Source organism: Erinaceus europaeus, chromosome 4 (assembly GCF_950295315.1).
Source record: "Erinaceus europaeus chromosome 4, mEriEur2.1, whole genome shotgun sequence".
NCBI lineage: Eukaryota > Metazoa > Chordata > Mammalia > Eulipotyphla > Erinaceidae > Erinaceus > Erinaceus europaeus.
Genome location: NC_080165.1, coordinates 148,540,682 through 148,562,883, shown reverse-complemented (window position 1 = coordinate 148,562,883; position 22,202 = coordinate 148,540,682). Strand labels below are relative to the sequence as shown.

The following is a 22,202-nucleotide window of genomic DNA, read 5'->3' as shown; positions in this document are numbered from 1 at the left end:
CAAGCACTCACATCAGAACCCACAAAGACCCAGGTTCCCACCTGCAGGTGGAAAGCTTCACAAGTGGTGAAGCAGGGCTTCAGGTATTTCTCTGTCTCTTGCCCTCTCTATCTCCCCCATCCCTCTCTGGCTGTCTCTATCCATTAAATAAAGATAAAAAAATAATAAAATAAAATATAAAAAAATATTTCTTTCTACTTTCTAGATAACACAGATGATTTATTAAAGAAACTCCTCTAAAGTGCAAACATAAGAAAAAAAAAAAGACTGTTGGAGTTCTACATTGCATGACTTTTCCCCCTAGTTGATTAATAATGCCTGTCAAAATACATTGGTGCTCCTCATTAGGCTGCTTGTAGAAGAAACATTATAAATGTAATAAACTAAGATGCATTCATCCCGGATTCTGTAACAAATGTAATGACATCTTTAATATGTGAAGCTTTATTTTACAATTGTAAACATTCAGCTACAATCTTTTTTATCAAGAGAGTTGATTCAGAATCCTGTAGAAACCACTAATCTTCTTTAAATATAGAGAAAAGATTTAGTTTGGCCCAATTTTAATTGTGATCTGGATATTATATGTTGATTCTTTATGACTTCCTACTATCCTCAGAACATGCTACTTTAAGACAAATCATTTCTAGTCTTGTTGACAAATGTATTTCATGTAATGTGTGCACTCAATCTGAATGTTTTTATTAATCCTATGTGTTCATTTTCTTTTTTTTACTTCTTAGGCATTAGCTATGGGAATGATGACAGAATACTACCATTATATCTTTACCACTCTGGTAAGTAATTTATTAACGTATACAGTGACTCTCTAAGTCATGTTATTATAGCTTTTCAAGATAAAGAATTGGGGCTTTGAGTGAGAAAAGTAAAAGAGTAAAAGTAGTTTTTATTTTTATAAAATGGAAGAGAGCTTTTCATCACAGAATATTAATAGCGTTTGTTGGAATGCTGGTGATTCTGAAGTAATGTTTCAAATGTAAATTTAAAATATATCTTATTTTTATTTCGCTTGAACATTCAGTACATAATAGATTTTAAACTCAGTTTACTTCAAAATCAACATTTCAAGAAAGGACAGAGTCTTATGATGTAATCTGAGACCCAGTTACTTTATGAAAATGTTGGGGTTTTTTTTGAGTTGCTCTTTTAGTATATCACCTTTTCTATGCTATTCTAGCCCATGTTTACTTGGATTCCTAAAAGGTCATGATGATTTCATTGAAATTAATGTTACCTTTATCTTTTGTTTTTACATATCCATGAAATAAATTATCCATAACATGCATGACTTCATCTTTTTCTTAGACTTCCTTACTCCGAGTTCTGCTGTTCTGTCAATATGTCATTCTGTTTTTCCCTCATCTTTGAAACAGTTTTATTTCTCTAATTCTTCTCTGCCCACTGCCCCCCCCTCCCATATCAGAGATTCTTTAAGCTTGGGCCTCCATTACTCTTCCTTTCTTTCTTTCTTTCTTTCTTTCTTTCTTTCTTTCTTTCTTATTTTTTCTCCATAATTATTATTTGTTTCAGGATTGCTCTTTATTTAGAGCTTTGGCTTTGTGGTGTTTTTAGTTTTAACTGTTTTGTAGTGTAAACTGAAGCTGGGGAGTAGGAGACCGCCATTATTTTTTCTTTTTTTCTCAGAAATGATCTGGCTATGTCAGGCTTTCTGTGGTTCCACACAAATTTTTGAACAAGTTTTTTAACTTCTTTGGAAAATGTCATTGGTGTGTGTGTGTGTGTGTGTGTGTGTGTGAGAGAGAGAGAGAGAGAGAGAGAGAGAGAGAGAGAGAGAGAGAGGGAGAGAGATCTGCTCAGCTCTGCTTTATGGTGATGCTGAGGATTGAACCTGGGACCTGGAGCCTCAAGTATGAAAATCTTGGCTTAACTATTATGCTATATCCCCCACCCTCACTGGATTCTTCATAGGGATTATATTGTAGGGATTGTAGATTTATTTTGTTGGAACGGCTATTTGAATAATATTTGTTCTTCTAATCCAGGGTCAAGGGATGTCTTTTCACTTCTATTTTCCTTTATCTGTTTCTTTTAAACAATGTCCTATACTTTTTGTTTTAAAAGGTCCTTTACCATCTTTGAGAGATTCAGTATGAAAATCTTGGCTTAACTATTATGCTATCTCCCCCACCCTCACTGGATTCTTCATAGAGATTATATTGTAGGGATTGTAGATTTATTTTGTTGGAACGGCTATTTGAATAATATTTGTTCTTCTAATCCAGGGTCAAGGAATGTCTTTTCACTTCTATTTTCCTTTATCTGTTTATTTTAAACAATGTCCTATAGTTTTTGTTTTAAAAGGTCCTTTACCATCTTTGAGAGATTCAGCCTAAAGTATTTTAGCTTTTTGTGTTTGATTGTAAATTGGATTGAGTTGTTTATGTTTCTTTCCTCGGATTTCTTCTCTGTATACAGAAATGCCACAGATTTGTGTGTATTGATTTTTTTTACCCTGCTTCTTTATTCAATTTGTTATTTCTAGTAGTGTTTTAGTTGAGTCTGGGGGTTCTCTGGGTATCTTTTCATGTCATCAGCACATAGTGAAAGTTTGATTTCTTCCTTTCCAACCTGTATACCTTTGATATCTCTTCTTTTTTTAAAATATTTATCTATTTATTCCCTTTGTTGCCTTTGTTGTTTTATTGTTGTAGTTATTATTGTTGTTATTGATGCCGTTGTTTTTGCATAGGACAGAAAGAAATGGAGAGAGGAGGGGAAAGACAGAGAGGGAGAGAGACAGACAGACACCTGCAGACCTGCTTCACTGCCTGTGTAGCGATTCCCCTGCATGTGGGGAGTAAGGGGCTCGAACCAGAGTCCTTATACTGGCCCTTGCATTTTGCGCCAAGTGCGCTTAATCCGCTGCACTAGCACCTGACTCCCTAATATCTCTTCTTACTTGATTGTAGTGGCAAGGACAGTGAGATCAAATCTGAATAACAGTGAAGATAGTGGTCTTCTTTGTCTGGTTCCTGATTTTAGGGGGGAAGCCTACAGCTTTTCCCCATTGAGAATGATGTAAGCTGTAGGCCTGTTTAAATTGTTGTTATTATGTTGAAGGGCTGTCCTTTTATTCTCAATTTCCAGAGAGCCTGTATCATCGATGAGTGTTGGATCTTCTCAGATACCTTCTCAGCATCAATTAATATGACCATGTGATTTTTTTCTTTTTCTTTTTGTTGATAGGATGAATCAGACTGATTGATTTGCAAATGTTGAACCATTCCAACTTCCCAGGGGTGCATCCCACTTGGTGTTGGTGAATTATTCTCTTGATATGTTGTTGGATTCAATTTACCAAGATCTTGGTGAATTATTCTCTTGATATGTTGTTGGATTCAATTTACCAAGATCTTTTTCAGGATCTCTGCATCAATGTTAATCAGGAATATAGGTCTATAGCTTTTTCTTTTCTAGTATATGACTTCCTGCCTTAGGAATCAAAGTGATATTAGCCTTAAAGAATGTGCTTGGGAGTATTTGCTCCTTTTCCAATTTCTGAAAGAGTTTGAGGAGAATCAGTGTTATTTTTCCTTTGAAAGTCATATAAAATTCATTGGTAAAGCCAGATGGGCTTGGGTTTTTATTCTTGGAGAGATTTTATTCTTGGGAAGTCTTCTGAATAATTTTTTTCCTAATTTTCTGTCTGTCTATATGCCATTAAAGAAATGTCCATTTTTTAAATTTTATCTTTATTTATTTATTGGTTAGAGTCAGAAATCAAGAGGGAAGGGGAAGATAGAGATAGATAGATAGATAGATAGATAGACCTGCAGCCCTGCTTCACCACTCATGAAGCTTTTCCCCCTGCAGGTAGGGACCAAGGGCTTGAACTTGGGTCCCTGTGCACTGTAACATGTGCTCTCAATCAGGTGTGCCACCACCTGGTCCCAGAAATGTCCATTTTTAAGGACAATTAAAATCCACTGTGTCCTCTATTTGTTCCACACAATACATATTTAGAATCATAAGTTTCTCCCTGAAATTTGTTTTATTTTCTCCTTGATTCTTGTATCAAGGATGTGCCACTCTCCAGCTTCTCCCTTATTTCTGAAGTTCCACCTATAAGGGAGATCATGTGGTATTCATTTTTCCCTTTCTGATGGACCTCCTTTAAAATTATTCCTTCAAATTCTATTACAGGTGAAGCAAAGGAAATGGTTTTGCCATTTTTATTAGCCAAGTAGTATTTAATGGTGTACATATATCACAACTGTCTTGAGCACTCACCTGTTAATGGGTGTCTGGACTACTTCCACTAGGGGCTGTTACAAGCAGCTCTGCTGGCTAGTGGTGCATCCTGTGGAACACACATTGCCAGGTGCAGGGATCTGCATCTAAGCCAGCCTTCAGGGGAGAAGCTTCAGGAGTGGTGAAGTGGTAATACAGGCGTCCCTCTTTTTCTCTCCCTATCTCCTTCTCCCTTTTCAATTTCCTTCTGTCCTATCAAACAAAAAGAGAGAGGGAGAGGGAGAGGGAAAGAGAGAGAGAAGGAGAGGGAGGGAGAGAGAGAGAAAGAAAGAGAGGGAGAGGGAAAGGGAGAGGAAGAGGGAGAGGGAGAGTTATAAGGGAGAGGGAGGGAGAGGGAGAAGGAGGGAGAAAGAGAGAGGGAGAGAGAGAGGGGGAGGGAGAGAGAGGGAGGGAGAGAGAGGGAGGAAGAGGGGGGAAGAAGGGGAGGGGAAGAGGGAGAGGAGAGGGGAGGGTATGGGGGAGAGGGAGGGAGGGAGGGAGGGAGAGAGAGACAGAGACAGAGACATTAAAATGACCATCAGGAGTAGTGGATTTCCTTCAGACACTAAGCCCCATTGATAATCCTGGTGGAAAAATACAAGTGCTTCTATGAAGGTTTACATAAATGTCTTGGAACAGATGTGTTTGGTTTTTTTTTTTTTTTTGATAGACCGTTAGGAGAGGAATTGTTACAGGGTAAATTCGTTTCTAATATTCTGAGGCGTATCCAGATTATCTCCTGCAGCAGTGTTCTCCCTCCTCCCCACCCCACATCACTGCCAGCACTTGTGTCTTTCTTCTTCTTCTTCTGATTTTAATTAATCTTAGTATTTGTTACATCTTTAGTTTTATTTAAATATCATCTTACTCTTCATTACAATCTTGCTGCAAATAGTTTGATCTTAACAATAAGGATAACATAAGCAGACATTTTTTTCTTTATTGAGGATAAATGGTTTACTGTCAATAGTTAAAAACAGTAGTTTGTACATGTATCACATTTCTCAGTTTTCCACATAACAAACAACCCCCTCTAGGTCCTCCTTTGCCTTCATGTTCCAGGACCTGAGCCCTCCCCCCTCTACCCCAGAGTTGCAGTGCACCAACTCCAGTCCACGTTCTGCTTTGTGTTTTATTATTTTTCTTTTATTGGTGATTTAATAATGATCAACGAGATTGTGGTATAAGAGGGATACAATTCCACACAGTTCCCACCACCAGCGTTCCCTATCCCCACTGCTCCATGGAAAGCTTCCCTATTCTTTATCCTTCTGGGAGTATGGACCAAAACTCTTTATGGGGAGCAGAAGGTAGGAGGGATGGTGTCTGTAATTGCTTCTCCACTGGACATGGGTGTTAAGAGGTCAATCCATACCTACAGCCAAGATAGACATTTTTTTTTTGGCCTTACCAGTCACTAAAAATTGATTTTTTTTTTAACTTGGGTTCATTCCCTGGCTACAGTGATTTATTTTCCTCTTTCATTTCATTTCACTTATTATTGGGTAGAGACAGAGAGGGAGAGAGACAGAGAGACACCTGCAGCCCTACTTCACCACTCATGAAGCTTTCCCCCTGCAGGTGGGGACCAGGGGCTTGAACCTGGGTCCTTGTGCACTGTAGTGTGTGCGCTTAACCAGGTGCACCACTGCCTGTGTGGAATTGTATCCTTGTTATGATATTGTTAATAATTATTAAATCACTAATAAAAAATTAAAAATAAAACAAAAAACTTAACAGTATTAAACTAGGTCTTTGATTTTTCAACATTATGTGAGAAGGTGATTTTTAGCTATACTTTGCTTAAAATTATTTTTGGTGTTATTATGACTTATTTTTTCCTAATCATATCTGCATATAAAGGGCTGCATAACAATTAAATATAACCACTATTGTGATTTTTCTAAAAAATATGCAGACTTTCTACACAGTGGTAGCTATTATTGCAGGGACCGGGCATGGTCATTGGCCAAAAGTGCAGAATGGAACTAGAACCCTTTAATCTTATAAAAACATATCAAATCTCCAACAGAATTTTCATAATTATGGTTTTTTTGGTTGTCTCTGATTTATTTACTCATCATTCTTCTCTTTCACCTTTTATCCTCTGTTATAATTCATTTACTATTTACCCTTTGGGAAAATATATTGAATATTTTTAGAATACAAGTACAATTAATAAACACAGTGATATTAATGTTTAAGATATGTGAAATTAGTAAATGCTATCTATAATTCCTTGACTAGATTGAAATATTGAAGTATCAATATTTAAAAGTATCAATATTTAAAGCCTAAAGATCCCTTTTATTTTTTGCAGGCCGGTGTCGGCTGCTCTAAACTGAACTGTATTAGGTATCTAGCCCGTGGAGCTCTATGCATCCAGGGCAAGCAGAGAACAGGCCAGTGATATTAATCTTGCCCTGTTGTACATAAACTCTGGATATTAGCAGTGCTAGCTAGAAAGCTTCATGCTGCATGCTCTTTCAATTACATACAAGGCTCCTGAGAGCTATGACTTCCTATTTCCTGGGCAAACTGAAGGGGACAGCAGAAACTTACTCTGTGTACAAAATGGTAAGGGACACTGTATCTAAATGATTTCTCCTGCTGAATTTCTTGGAAATAATATCAAACAGGGAAAATGCAGGAATGTGCAGGAAGAAAAATGTTTTATTAAGATGTATCCTCTTATTAAATGTAGATTTCATTCATCATATTTGATCACCTGATATGTTAAAAAGATAAGAGTTACTAAAGAATTGACATGGGGCCACGCGGTGGTGCGCCTGGTTGAGTGCCCACATTATAATGCACAAGGATGCAGGTTCAAGCCCCTGGTCCCCACCTGCAGAGGAAAAGCTTCACAAGTGGTTTCTGTCTCTCTCCCTCTCTGTCTCCCCCACCCGCTCAATTTCTCTTTGTCTCTAGCCAGTAATAAATAAATACAAATATTTTTTTTAAAAAAAGGAATTGATGTATCCAGGTAAGGAAACAAGATTTATCAAAAACATCCATAGAAATTTTGAAGTACGATACTAATGCATTAAATTATGGGCAAGCTCCCCTTAACATAGAGAAGAAAGCTATGCCGTCTTAAAGGTGTATTGTAGACAAGACTGTTGTTCCAGTGGTGGAATTCACTTGTGATATATACATACATGTGTCACGGTAAGTGGGAGTGATTCTGTCTTTTGTTTTCATCAGAGGTTGGAAAATATCAAACAAGAATTATATACATTGGTCAGAGAGAAATTTGTTAGCTGATAGGTGTTAGTAGACAAGTTTTCATAGAAATCTCTTTCACCAAAGGGTAACTTCCACCCAACTTTTTATAGTTCTATGAAATTCACCATTTCCAAAGCTATATTTTGAGGCATCAAATGTTTGATCCACAACACAGTTTTATTTTCGTCACATATTTGTATGAAAAGTTCATGACTACAGTCTATTTGAATCTTGGTGGTTTGTGTTAGTTCACCTTGCACACAATGGTGTTGATTGTTCAAAGAGAAGCAAAAATGAGTGATTATACAGCTTGGTGGATATACTAAACTCTGTTGACAATAACAAAAATAAATTTGTCTTTTAGGACCTCTTTGCTCTTGATGTAGAGCCCTACAGATACAGTGGTGTAAACATGACAGGGTTCAGAATATTAAATACAGAAAACACCCAAGTCTCTTCCATCATTGAGAAGTGGTCAATGGAACGGTTGCAAGCACCTCCCAAACCAGATTCAGGTTTGCTGGATGGATTCATGACGGTATGAAAACCATTTAAAGATTACTTTGCGTGTTTCTAGATGGCCTTGCGTAACTTGTTAAACTCTCTAGAGCTAAGCTTCAGTTTATGTTTTGACGTGATAAACATGAAATCAGAGTTAATATTGCAAATGTTTCTACTAAGGGATTTTTAAATCAATTTTGTACGACATATGTATACTTTAACTGACACCTTCAGAATGCTACAAGGTAGGGGTTGTCCTAACACTTGCTAGTGGCATGTAAAAGACAAATGGAAGCCAAAATGAAGACACTAGCCAGATAACCATTTCCCCTCTGCTCTCCATTCCTAATATGTGATTACTGTTAACATTGTATTCTGCCGCCTGGTATGATGTGAACTACTTCAGTCACATAAAAACAACCCGGGACTATTTATTCTTTAAGGGTCAAGATAATAATAAACCTGACATTTTTGGGTCCTCGTTTAAACCTAAAAACTATCTTAACATATAAACTAAAGAGTACACTCTTATAGACGGTTTATACCAATGAAAATCTAACCCAAGAAACCAATATAAGTAAACATGATTCTAACAGGTATACTAACACACACAAAATTAAAAGTCAGTATTATCACTGATCACTTTTTTTTAGCTACTTCATTGTATCAACATAATTTTATGTAAACTCATAGTTAATATGAAAATTGTAGTTGAAATATTTTTGTATTCCTTTTTCCATATTCATTCTTTGAAAGTTGGAGTACAGTTCAGACTAGTCACATTTAAAATACTCAATAGTTAAGTGTTACTCCTAGTACTTTATAGGTTTTTAATACAATGCTTAAATGAATTATAAATGCTTAAGGAATTCACATTACATATATTTTTTTATAGAACAGAATATGTTGTAGTTTAGCCAACAGCTAAGTACCTGACAACATTTGCTTTTCTTAGATTTTTACTACCTTCTTTTAAGTGTTAGTTTAAATATGAACCTAGTTAACATTAATATCATCTATCCTCACATGCAGAAAAGCATTTATAGGTGTGTGTGGGGGGGGGAGGTAGTGTAATGGTATACAAAAAAGCTTTCATGCTTGAAGCTCTAAGTTCTCAGGTTCAATCCCCTACATCATCATAAACCAGAGATGAGCAGTAAATTAAGAAAGAAGGAAAGAAAAATGAAAGGAAGGAAGGAAGGAAGAAAGGAGCTTTTGTAATATAATTGCAATTTTGATATTGTTCCAATTGAACTTCAAAATTTTTAATGTAATAAGATAAAGGAAAAGTTTATCTTCCTTTATGCGATTTAGTAATACATATTGAGTACCTTTATAGAAACTATGAAGAAAGCATTGTTGTAATCAAGAAACCAGTCTTCTGATAAAAAAAAACTAATGATAAAAACTCACTAGAATTTGACATATTGTATGTTTATATTATTTTTAAGGACTTAAATAAGGGAAACAAGGATGACAACAACAATAGCAATAATAACTACAGCAATAAAAAAAACAAGGGCAACAAAAGGGAAAAGAAATAGTAAATAAATAAATATAAAAAAGATAGAGATTAGAAAACAAAATATTTTAAAAGCAGATATAAAACTTTCCAGTAGGATGAACATATCTCCCAAAATTGATAAAAGTTAATTTACCTTATCATTTTCCTATTACCTATTAATAGTAAAAGGTTTTGAGTAAAATACTTTCTTTATTATATAGCATTGACTCTTAAATATGAAATATTACATTGTTATAATAAAATGCAATTAATATTAGAACTGCCTAAAATGCTGATATATTTCAGCCTAGATTATATGGTATTTTCCTATGTCATCAGATGTTTAGGAAAAGAAATTAATAGGCCATTTCCACCATGAATGGGCTTAGGGAATATGAGGATTCACGTCAGAAAAGAACAGAATTATAGGTTGGAATTATGACATTGGCAACATTGCCTACAGTCAGTTCACGAGATCTGAGTGTTTATATGTCTCTTGTCCTTTGACTCCACTGTGGTCCCGTAAAGGAATGGGATTATCAGCAAAGTCCCTGGTGCTTGAAACAAAACCTATTATTATAAGCCTCATAGTCATTTGTCATTATGTAAGATCATAATGCTTATTAGACGTTCACGTTCTTTTTTGAACTATAAAAGGAAACAGTGAATTGAATTCATAACATTTTTTCTGGTTGAGTTAGCACCTTAACACCTAGTTTAAGTCTTTATCAGCTAAGTGACCATTAAATTCCAAACCACTTCTTCTGTGATCTGAGGTCATTTATTAAGTACATTAATGTTAATAGCTCAGTAAAAATGTTATCTTCACTTTATATGAATCCGAACTAGGAGTAAAAATCACACAGTATATTTATGTACCATATACGAAGGAGGAATAAAAATAGGAAGCCCAGTCTTCTTCCTTCACACTTGAAGCTTTTGTTTGCTTGTTTGTTTGCTTTATTCATGACGTTACCATTCTTGCCTTTTCTCCCATGTCCCGAGCTGTTCATTCCAACTAGTATCCCCAGACATGATTTCTTTTTCTCCCATGGACATTATACCTGGGGCGCTGTGCTTGCAGGATTCTGCAGCTTCTGGCAGCCATTTTTTTTTCTATTTTCTTTTTCTTTCCTTTAAGTAGAGTGAACCTGACGCTGTTGACTGGCTACGGAAGAAGGGCAAACGCTAGAAGAAGAAGAAGTAGAGTGAAAGGCAGAGAGAGGTAGAAGTGACACCACAGCAATGCTTCCTGAGACGAACCCTTGCAGGCACTTGCATGTGGTGACTTGGAGCTCAAACCCAATTACACAAAACATAGTCACCTGTGCATTTACCTGTGCGCCTACCAACCGCAACTGAAACCCTTTTAAAAGAACCATTCCTCTGCTGTGAATGTTTTATTATTCATGTATTTCCATGCTCCTGCAAGTGTGAGGTCTCCTTGAGTGATAATTCTCACTGTAGGATGTAATCAGATGGTCTGCTTCTTACTCTTCTGTTAAGAGATATCTCTTATCTGAGGACAGTTATCGGGAAGGGATTCACATGTTGAATTCATCAGAAGGTGACAGTTATATTTACTGTTGATGTACTTGAGTTTGCAGCAAACTGAAGAAAACCAAATCAAGTTCAAACTCCTCAAAGCAAATTTTTGAGTTTGACTATAACCTAGATATCATTCCCAAATAAAACGCACGCACACTCATTCATCACCCCTCTAGTAGATTATCCATATAGTTTTCTTATGTTGCTAGGTAATACCACACATACTGCTTGATAAAACAAATTCACAAAACACTATTGACTTTTCTGGTTGAGTGTATCCATTTAGATTTCCACAGGGAAAGTAGTTCTTTGGAAATTTAATCTCATGCTTTCTCCTCAGTTCACATTCAGCAGTCATCAAACACTGGCCAAAAATATGATGCCTTTCTTGAATCTGTTCTTTTCTTCCCCAGAACTAGAGCCTACGTCTGGGCCCAGTGTTCTCACCTCTAGCAGTTGTGATCGTCTCCTCACTGCGTGCAGTATCACCTAACAATTTCCTATATCCCCATGTCACCTAGGGACATTAGCTAAATGAAGGCTAAACTAACTTACCAGATCTTCAAGGCTCTGTCTGACACAACTCCTGCTTGTTTTTCCAGCCTCACAATTGCCTACTTTTTGCTCCATCAAGCCCCACTTTATGTGTCTGCAGAGCTGATAGTCTTATCACCATTTCAACATACCATGTTCTCCTTGCTTCCACCTCTACCTTTATCTGAGTGAATAGCCGGTAACTCCTTACGCTCCAATTTTCAAATCATCCATTCTTTTCCCTGTGAATGTGCTTGAAGTCTTCTGGATATTTTATAAGTATGCTTATTTATGTACTTTATGTATCAAGCTGAAATTATATCTGGTAATTTTTATTTTCTTATCCCTTGTACAACTCTCTAAAACAACTTGGTGTTTCATCCTTGAAGCCTCTGTATCTAGTTCACCGATGCAAAATAAGTACTCAGGATCAAATTAATGCCCGACTGAATGCATTTGTTAAAATATTTTAATCATGTTATGTCTGTGTTCTAATTGATGTTACTTCTTATTTCTCTGTGTCTATGTACAGCATAGCATTTGTTTTACATGTTTATTTGTACTTTATTTTCAAGATAATAATTTAAAAAAACACAATAGAGCTAATCTCAATGTTTGTTAGATAAGTATGTCAGAAGGCAAAGGTATAGGAATATTTTTTATTAAAGATGGAAAACTTGGAGATTTTGAACAATACCTTCTATTTCCTATTACAAAGAAATTAAGAATGTTTAAAAGAGAGGCAACTCAAGAGGTGAGTTCCTATATGTTCAGGTCCCCATACGTACTTCACTAAAACAACTGTCCACAGTCCAGAAAATGTGTAACCTATTTCATCATTTGAGTAACTGAAATTTATATACAACACCCTGTATCTCCAATCCACAGCAGAGAGTTAGGCCATATACACAGACACGAGAGATCCCCTGTTACTATACAAAGATTCACTTATACAAAAGTCAATGGAAATAATCCCATAAAGACATAAAGTGTGAGCTAGGAGACTTCCCTTTACTACACACCTGCCTTTGTGGCTGTCTACTTGTCTTAATTAGCTATAGTTATATTTTTCGATTGAGTTGAAATGAGAATACATTTGACTTTGCCAGACAATAAATCAAACCAGCTCACCATTTCTAATCAATGAAGGCATTGTAAAGGTGTTTTATTATTTTATTATTTCATATTTCACTAAAACAGCAAAAGAAAATGTATGAAAAATAGCAGTAAAATAGGTTTGTTATCTATCTTTTAATCAGTGTACATTGTGTATGAGCTGTGCACACCACTCAGGGCTTGATACCAGCCATCAAGATTTGTTAATGGAAATAATTCATCACTTTCGGTATTGTGCTCGGCACCTTTTGTGTGTTCCCTGTATAAAATATTATACAAACTGAGTCGACTTTTCCCATTTTGATATAACTTTGACTTATCTAACTGTTGATGTTTTGTTTATATATTTGTTTTTAACATTGCTTCAAGTTCATATTAAGATGTCTTGCTTTTCATGCTACTTTGTGATAGCTAGAAGCAGCAGTACACTCATGGGGGTGGATGTACATAGCACTTTAGCACTTTGCTGAAAATATGTCATCCACAATATGTACATATTTGCAATATGTACATATATACATATTGCATCGTTACTGTAGAAGAAATATTTTAGGACTTTGTTATAACTAAATATGGTAGAACTAGTTGTATATTAAACTTTCTGTGTTTCAGTCAAGCCACAGGGAAGGCAACAAGGTAGCTCACCTATTTCAGGCGTCTTTGTCATGCACATACCCTAGGCTTGAGCCCAGTCCCCACAGCACTGGAGAAAGTTTCCACAAAGTGGTATTTCTCTTTCTCTCCCCCCTTTCTATCTCTGTCTCTGCTTCCTATATCTAAAATATGTTGACTGGAGCAGTGAGGGTCCAGTGATCAAAATCATAATAAAATAGATAGATGGGCATATTGTCTACATTTCATAGGGTTGACTGAATGAACAGTGAACCATCATGGAATATGTTACATGACTAGTAGAATGACAATTTACTTGTTCATTCTGTCTAACTCTGTCTATCTTCCATGATGTACTCAGATGCAAGTTAAATCCAAATATAAATGAGATGACCCAACAACCTTCCCTGACTCACTAGCATTTCCTCCTCATCATCTTGGTTCTTGGGCTGATTAAATAATCAGCATTTATCCAGAGCTGATAGATGAAATTCTATTTAGAGTAATTATTCCTTATATGAAAAATGGTAATTGCCATATAGTTAGAGCCATATAATTTTTTGTAGTTTATTTTTATTTATTTTTTGTGTTTTTTTATTTATACAAAGGAAACATTGACAAAACCATAGGATAAGAGGGGTACAAGTCCACACAATTCCCACCACCAGAACTCTGTATCCCATCCCCTCTCCTGATAGCTTTCCTATTCTTTATCCCTCTGGGAGTATGGACCCAGGGTCATTGTGGGATGCAGAAGGTGGAAGGTCTGGCTTCTGTAATTGCTTCCCCGCTGAACATGGGCATTGACAGGTGGATCCATACTCCCAGCCTGTCTCTCTCTTTCCCTAGTGGGGCAGGGCTCTGGGGAAGCAGAGCTCCAGGACACATTGGTGGGGTCATCGGTCCAGGGAAGTCTGGTCGGCATCATGCTGGCATCTGGAACTTGGTGGCTGAAAAAAGAGTTAACATACAAAGCCAAACAAATTGTTGACCAATCATGGACCTAAAAGCTGGAATAGTGCAGATGAAGAGTTGGGGGGGGTCTCCATTTTGTAGATAGCTAGTAGGCATATTTTAGTTATATTCCAAAGGGCCTGTGGCTATATTAATTTTTCCCCTGAGCCTGAAATCTGATATGCAAGTGGATACAAGTTATTGTCTGGGGAGATGATGTCATGGCTAGAAAAGGACCAGAAAGCTGGATCAGGGAAGAGAGTAGCTCCCTAATATGGGAAAAGTGTATAAATATTGTTGACTGTAAACTCCATCAATTTGATGTGATCTGGGACCCATATTCAGCTTAGGGGCCTATGTGACCTCTGCATCCTTGTAGATCTGAGCTCACATTCTGTGATCATGAGTAGGAACATTACAAGCTGCCCCAATATCAACCCATCTTCCTCAGGTGTAGCATAGAGTGTGTTGTCCATCCTTCAGGGGATGGAACATTCTCTACCATTGTTGACCCAAGTTAATGGCAAGATCCTATGGGGGCCCACAAAGGGGTCTATTGTGTTGTTCCTGATAGAAATGACCAGTAACAATGGAGAGAGGGATTTATTTGAGGTCTAGGCCCATCATGTCTGTTTGGGAATCTCAGGACTCCCTGATTAGGGCCCCAGCTGTTGGGGTGGCCTGATATTGACTAAAGAGTCATCATTAAAGTATGCCAGTCTCTTGCCCTTACTCAGCTTTTTAGCCCTTGCCTTGCTAAGGTTAGCTTTGGGGTGAGTGAGAGAACTGTAATAGGAAGTAGGTGAGGAGGTTATCTAAGGCTAATTAGATACTATTTTATTATGAACTTTATACTGACTTACTCACTGCAGACTATTGTGTACTTTTGCTTTCAGGTATATATTTTTGCCCTAATTTATGGATACATGTGAACATTTGCTCTATCTCACGGGACCTGGCCTATATCTAGTTTTTTGGACTTTGTTAGGAATTGAACTGCCTGGAATGGAATTAGAGAATCCTATGAAAGGAAAGTTTTCACCTGAGTAATCAGGCTGAAGGGTTGACATTCCATGCCTGACAGTCTCTGGACACAGTCTGAAGTGAAGCATGCTGAGGTGGCACTCGTTGAGTTGATTAGGTTGGGATCAGCGGATGGTCTATCATTTGGTATGAATTGAGAGAAGCATGCAGGAAAGTGAGCCCCACCCTAGAGGTTCCAGGACTGGGGGAAATATAAGAGCTATACAGTTTTTAGGTCAGTTTATGAACATTTCATTAGGAAAGGTTGCATCAGTTGCTGGTTTCTCTCTCTCTCTCTCTCTTCCACTCTCTCTCTCTTAACCTAAATAGTCAAGTTTTATCTTCAAAACACTGATATAACATTGTGCAATATAAACTTGAAAGAATAATGCATTCTTTTTCGTTCACAATTCCCCTCAATATTTTGGCTTCTAGATAGTACTGTATAGGAATTACACATGGTTATAATCAATCTCAGGTGGTTAGAGAAATTTAGCTACTGGGGCCGGCTGGTGGCGCTCCTAGTTGAGTGCACATATTACAGTGTGCAGGAACCCAGGTTGCAGCTCCTGGTCCCCACATGTAGGGGGAAAGCTTCATGAATGGTGAAGCAGTGCTGCAGGTATTTCTCTGTTTATCTCCCTCTCTACTGCTGGCGCTCACGTGGTGGCCTCACAACAGAAGGTACGCCAACTGGCTTCCCGGTGCTAGCTCACGGGGCTACACAAACAGAGGGAACTGCCAGGGGAAAATTCAGGTATGAAAAATCTGCTTTATTAAGAAAAAGGCAGGGTTTATATAGCAGAGTGGAACAAAGAACATTTTTCACATATGTCAATGATGATGGGTTTCCAAAAGGTCGGTACCCTTATGGTATGCAATCTAAGGAATGATGAGAATTGATAGGGGTAGTGGAAAGTTCAGAGTGATTAGTTACTATGAAGCAAGAGTGATAATTAGCTAAAGGTATGAAGAAAAACATGGTAGTTAAAAACCAGCAGGGTGAGGTAAACAGAGAAGGGCAGAATAGTGATATAAGGAATAGTGATCAAAGAATGAGGAAATAGTGTGTGGGTCTCACCATTATGTTGCTGACAAAGCAGGGTGATGGAGTATGGTTTGTTTGTGATCAAAGATGGTGAACTTATAGTGAACTTTAAGTGAACTTTCAAGCAAGCAACCATTTGGTTTGTAGCATGGGAATGAGTTAAGTGTTAGAGGGTGTAGACCTTTGTGAAGCCTGGGGGACTGACAAGAGGAAACTGAGTCAGGAATGCTTTTCCCTCCAAGCTCCATTCCTGAAAGGGAGAGGCTGACAGGTGGGGTGTCTTTTCAGACCTCCATCTTTAGGATGGGGAGTTCCCCTGTGCTCTACCACGCTTTCACATTGTCCTACACTCTACTACCCCCTTCCCCTCTCAATTTCTGACTGTATCTATCCAATAAATAAAGGTAATAAAATTTTTAAAAAGAGAGAGAGAGAGAGAAAGAAAGCTACTCAGAAATGTGTGGTATTTGTGATATTCAGGAAGTAATGGCTTGCTAGGAATGATCAGTGAAAAGGAAATTGATTGGAGGTGACAATCAGTGCCTTGGCAAGTGATAGATATGGTGTCTTTCCCTCTCTCTTCTGTCCTGCAATGATGAAGCCAGTGATTATAAACAGTGAGAAAGAGCGAGTGACACACATACTTACATACACACACACACAGAGAGAGAGAGAGAGAGAGAGAGAAATAGAGGAATAAAGAGAGAGAGAGTAGGATGTATCTGTTTCTATAGTATATGCACGCTTTCTGACTATTTCTTTTAAGAGTAAGATACACAAAACTAAGTTACATTCTGTTACTTCTGAATAGAAATTGTACTGAGGGGGCCAGGCAGTACAGCAGCAGGTTAAGCGCACACGGCACTAAGCGCAAAGACATCAAAGGATCCTGATTTGAGCCCCCAGCTTTCCACCTGCAGGGGGGTTACTTCACAGGTGGTGAAGCAGGTCTGCAGGTGTCTGTCTTTCTTTCCCCCTCTCTGCCTTCCCCTCCTCTCTCCATTTCTCCCTGTCCTATCCATCAACAATAACAACAACAACAACAGTAACAACAAGGACCACAACAGGGGCAAAAAAATGGGGAAAAAATGGCATCCAGGAGCAGTAGATTTGTAGTGCAAGCACTGAACCTCAGAGATAATCCTAGAGGCAAAAAGAAAAAAAGTACATTAAAAATAAAATAAATAAATTATACTAAGAGGGATTATGATAGTGAGAATCACCACTGAAATTGTGTCTTCTTCTATGTGAGCATTTTAATAATAATCTTAGGAATTTCATGTTTGGATTTTATTTTTTTTATTATCGAGATGTTATGCCACATGAAAGTTATCAAAGTCTCACTACAGTTTTTAAAATGTTCATTTCTTAAAATACTTATTTGCAAATTTATATAGAACATAGTAGCATTAATTTTATTTTTTATTTTATGTAACTCTATGTTTGAGGTTTTGAATTGTACACTATGTTTTGTACTCATACTGTTTTAATTAAAATGACAGTGCTACTTCTCAAAATATTAAAAGGATACTTGATACAGTATGAGGCTTTGGGATAGTAAATAAAGCTAATATATGTTTTTATTAAATGTTAACCACAAAAATTGATAAGCATATAAGACATTTAACTGTGAATTTCACTTATTTAGAGCTTAATATTCCTTAAATAGTAATAGCATTTCCCTCTTTTCTACTATGGTTGATAAAAAAATCATGACTTTTTCTCATTCTCTGTTCCAGAGAAATTCTATTACAATGCTGGGATAGCTAATATTATTGTAATTAATCAGGTACTTGATCTGTGATAAAATTCATTATAAATAATAAATATAAATGACCTTCTGATTTTTTAATTTAATTACATTTTATATTGTGTCTCTTTTAAAGTATTTACTTGTTGATACCAATGCGGATATTTTTCTGATTATTGCTTCTAAAGAACTTCTTGACTCTTATTTAAAGCAGAAACATATTCCTATGATATGTATATAAACATATATGTATATGTGTATACATATATATGCATACACATATAACTATGATATGTATTGACCCTAGGATTAAGAGCCAAACATGAATCATATACAAACTCTAAGTTTACCTTACACTGTGTCACTATTTGTATATGGAAATCTCTATTTTTATATAGATTTCTTTTAAAATTTTTTACTATCTTTGTTTATTGTTGGGTAGAGACAGCCAGAAATTGAGAGGGAAGGGGGTGATAGAGAGGAAGAGAGACAGAGAGACACCTGCAGCCCTGCTTCACCACCCACAAAGCTTCCCCCCTGTATGTGGGGACCCAGGGGCTTGAACCTAGGTCCTTGCTCATTGTAACATGTGCACTTAACCAGGTGTGCCACCACTCAGCCCGCAATCTCTATTATTAACAGAATAATAATGAAATAGTTTTAATGCTTACTACAATCAGCTGCTAATGCTAGCTCAGAATACCATGGAAATGTACTCATTTTATAAATACATATATATCCAATAGGTAGGTTATATTTATATATATATATATATATTTTTTTTTTTAAGTTGGCTGAGCTATAGTTAGAAGAAAATATAAAGAAAGCTTTAAGGACCCAAAAGTCAAATTTGGGCATGTGAATTAGAGGCCAGCAGGGAAAAAAAGTTACACTTATTGCTTCTTTAACTTTAATATGTAGCATTTTACACCAATTTTGGGTTAGGTGGTGGTGAGCTGGTTTGTGAAAACTACCTATTTCCTTCTAAGACAGAGAGTGCGCTCTAGTAGTGATTCAGGACTAAGAAGCCAGAGTCAGAATCACTTCTACAGTTCTTTCTAATGATGTGACCTCAGGCAACATACTTAACTTCTCTTAAGTCTCACTTGTGAAATAAAAATATTGATAATAAATTTTGCTTGTTGTCCCAGGATCAAAGTCATAATGAGTTAATGCAAAAAATATGGAACCCGACCTAGTTCTCTGTAATTATGCCATAGTAGCACTTAAACACTTGGTGACTTATAAATATAGAATAAAGTTTCTCATATTGTTTATATTTCATTTAACTCATCATAATCTTTCATTTGTATTCTTGTGAATGTCACAAAGCTGCAGTTTGTGTGTGTTGCCATGTTGGATGGGTAATTGATAAAGAAATGTTAAGAAGCACTCATACAGAATTTACAGAATATTTTTTTAATTTCTTCATTGGGGGATTAATGTTTTACATTTGACAGTAAATACAATAGTTTGTACATGCATAACATTTCTCAGTTTTCCATATGACAACACAACCCCCACTAGGTTCTCTGTCATCCTTCTTGGACCTGTATCCCCCCCCCCCCCAGACCCACCCCAGAGTCTTTTACTTTGGTGCAATACGCCAATTCCAGTCCAGGTTCTACTTGTGTTTTCTCTTCTGATCTAGTTTTTCAACTTCTGCCTGAGAGTGAGATCATCCCATATTCATCCTTCTGTTTCTGACTTATCTCACTTAACAAGAATTTTTCAAGGTCCATCCAAGATCGGCTGAAAACAGTGAAGTCACCATTTTTTTTATAGCTGAGTAGTATTCCATTGTGTATATAGACCACAACTTGCTCAGCCACTCATCTATTGTTGGACACCTGGGTTGCTTCCAGGTTTTGGCTATTACAAATTGTGCTGCTAAGACCATATGTGTACACAGATCTTTTTGGATGGATGTGTTGGGTTCCTTAGGATATATCCCCAGGAGGGGAATTGCAGGATCATAGGGTAGGTCCATTTCTAGCCTTTTGAGAGTTCTCCAGACTGTTCTCCACAGAGGTTGGACCCATTGACATTCCCACCAGCAGTGCAGGAGGGTTCCTTTGACCCTACAACCTCTCCTGCATTTGCTGCTGTTACCTTTTCTGATGTATGACATTCTCACAGGAGTGAAGTGGTATCTCATTGTTGTCTTGATTTGCATTTCTCTGACAATCAGAGACTTGGAGCATTTTTTCATGTGTTTCTCAGCCTTTTCTTCTATAGTGAATATTCTGCCCATGTCCTCCCCCCATTTTTGGATGGGGTTATTTGTTGTCTTGTTGTTGATTTTGGCAAGCTATTTATATATGTTGGTTATTAAACTCTTGTCTGATATATGGCATGTAAAGATCTTCTATTTCTCTCTGTCCTATCCAACAATGATGACATCAGTAACAATAATAATGATAAACGACAAGGGCAACAAAAGGGGGAAATAATAACCCTGGAACCAAAAAAAAAAAAAAAAAAGGCAGGAGACAGAAAATCTCCACCACCTGTGAAGCTCCCCCCATGCAGGTGGGGGCCAGAGGCTTGTCCCCTAGTCCCAGGACTTACTGATATGTGCACTCTACCTGGTACATTGCCACCTGGCCTTATTGCTTAGAAATTTATGCTGATTGTAATAGACTATTAAGTCTTTTCTCTCTGCATCAGAATAAGAACTTTAGAAATCAGAATGAACTGTCAAAAATGAAGCCTCTTGCACCAAGTGGTGGCGCACCTGGTTGAGCGCACATGGAGCGGTGCTCAAGGACCCAGGTTCAAGCCCCCATTTCCCACCTGCAGGGGAGAAGCTTTGCAAGTGGTGAAGCAGGGCTGCATATGTCTCTCTGTCTCTCTCCTTCTCTGTCTCCCCCTTCCTATCGACTTTGGTTGTTTCTAACCAATAAATTATAAATAAAGATAATAAATTTTTCTTTAAAAAATGAAGCCTCTTTTTCTTTTATAATTTCCTTATAATGATTTTACCATCTCTAAGCCTGAATTACTTCGTCTCTTTAATGGAGATAATAATGTCTGTATCAAAATTTGCCATGGAAACTCAACACCTACTTTTTTATGGTGCTCAAAGGCCATGTCTGGCATTAGTAGGTTGTCCCTAAATTCTGTCTATTTCCTTCAAGACAAATGTCATTTTTTCACTTTGCTATAGAGGCTATTCAGACTTGGGGTACAATTCATCATCTTCAAAGTACCTTTTAATGTCTTGTTTGTAAAATGTGACAAATAAGAATTAAACTGTGTAAATACAACGTGAGAGTTAGTGGTTGCTTAATTTCGTGTTCTGGATGAGATTAAACGAATGAATGAAAGTTAATCAGTACTAGTTTTACTTTACAGCTGTCGACTTTCATCTCATGATGCTGCTACCTAAGTAATTAGGTTTACATTAGAAAGAAAAGAAAGTTATCACACACCATTTTGTACTATAAAGATCTAAGACGTGGTCAAAGATCTACTCAGATGCAGTCATTCCCTAGATATATTTGGTGGTGCTCTTTAAGTCCACATTAATAAATCAAAAGAATATATCAGAAAAAAAATGAAATGAGGAGTTTTAGGGTGAATTTGCCTAAGGGATATTAGGAATCATCTTCCTTTATTATGCAGAGAGGAAATATTATGTTGATCTTTCATTTGCCTTTCTGAAAGATTTCATAAATATTTTATTCATTAATCTTCCGAATACCCTGTGACCAAATTGAACCAGAAGGGAAAAGTGAAGTTATTAAGCAGATACAGATGTTGAAAAGGTGCAAAATCAAGCCTTCGTGAAAAACTCCTGCATATTGTTACCCGCAGATTCACTGTGTGTGTGAAAGCCAAACATTCACACACAGATGGGCATATATCATGCTGTCCCTGCAGCTCAAGGATTCTCAACTTAGTGAGCAAAGTAAAACATACTTTTAAATAAACATTTCTACCATTATAGTAAGGACTGCATGGAGAAAAGGGTTTGTTTAATTGCCACCAGTTTGTTGGTTTGATTGTCACTGCAACTCAGTGCCCATACTACAAATCCATTTTTCCCAGTGGCCTTTTTTTTTTTTCTGTTTTATTTGATAGGACAGTGAGAAGTTGAGAGGGGAGGG

The 22,202-nt window shown here is 37.0% G+C and overlaps 1 protein-coding gene across 5 annotated transcripts in view; it reads left to right on the top strand.

Annotated features, from left to right (window-relative positions):
• The window catches only part of GRIK2 (glutamate ionotropic receptor kainate type subunit 2), a 653,698-nt gene that overhangs the window by 307,350 nt on the left and 324,146 nt on the right, over window positions 1–22,202 (top strand). For all 5 annotated transcript variants that reach the window (XM_007523908.3, XM_007523909.2, XM_060190711.1 and 2 more), the window contains exons 5-6: window positions 744–797; window positions 7,865–8,038. In XM_007523908.3, the coding sequence (XP_007523970.1) occupies window positions 744–797; window positions 7,865–8,038 (228 nt within the window). The remainder of the gene's footprint in view (window positions 1–743; window positions 798–7,864; window positions 8,039–22,202) is intronic.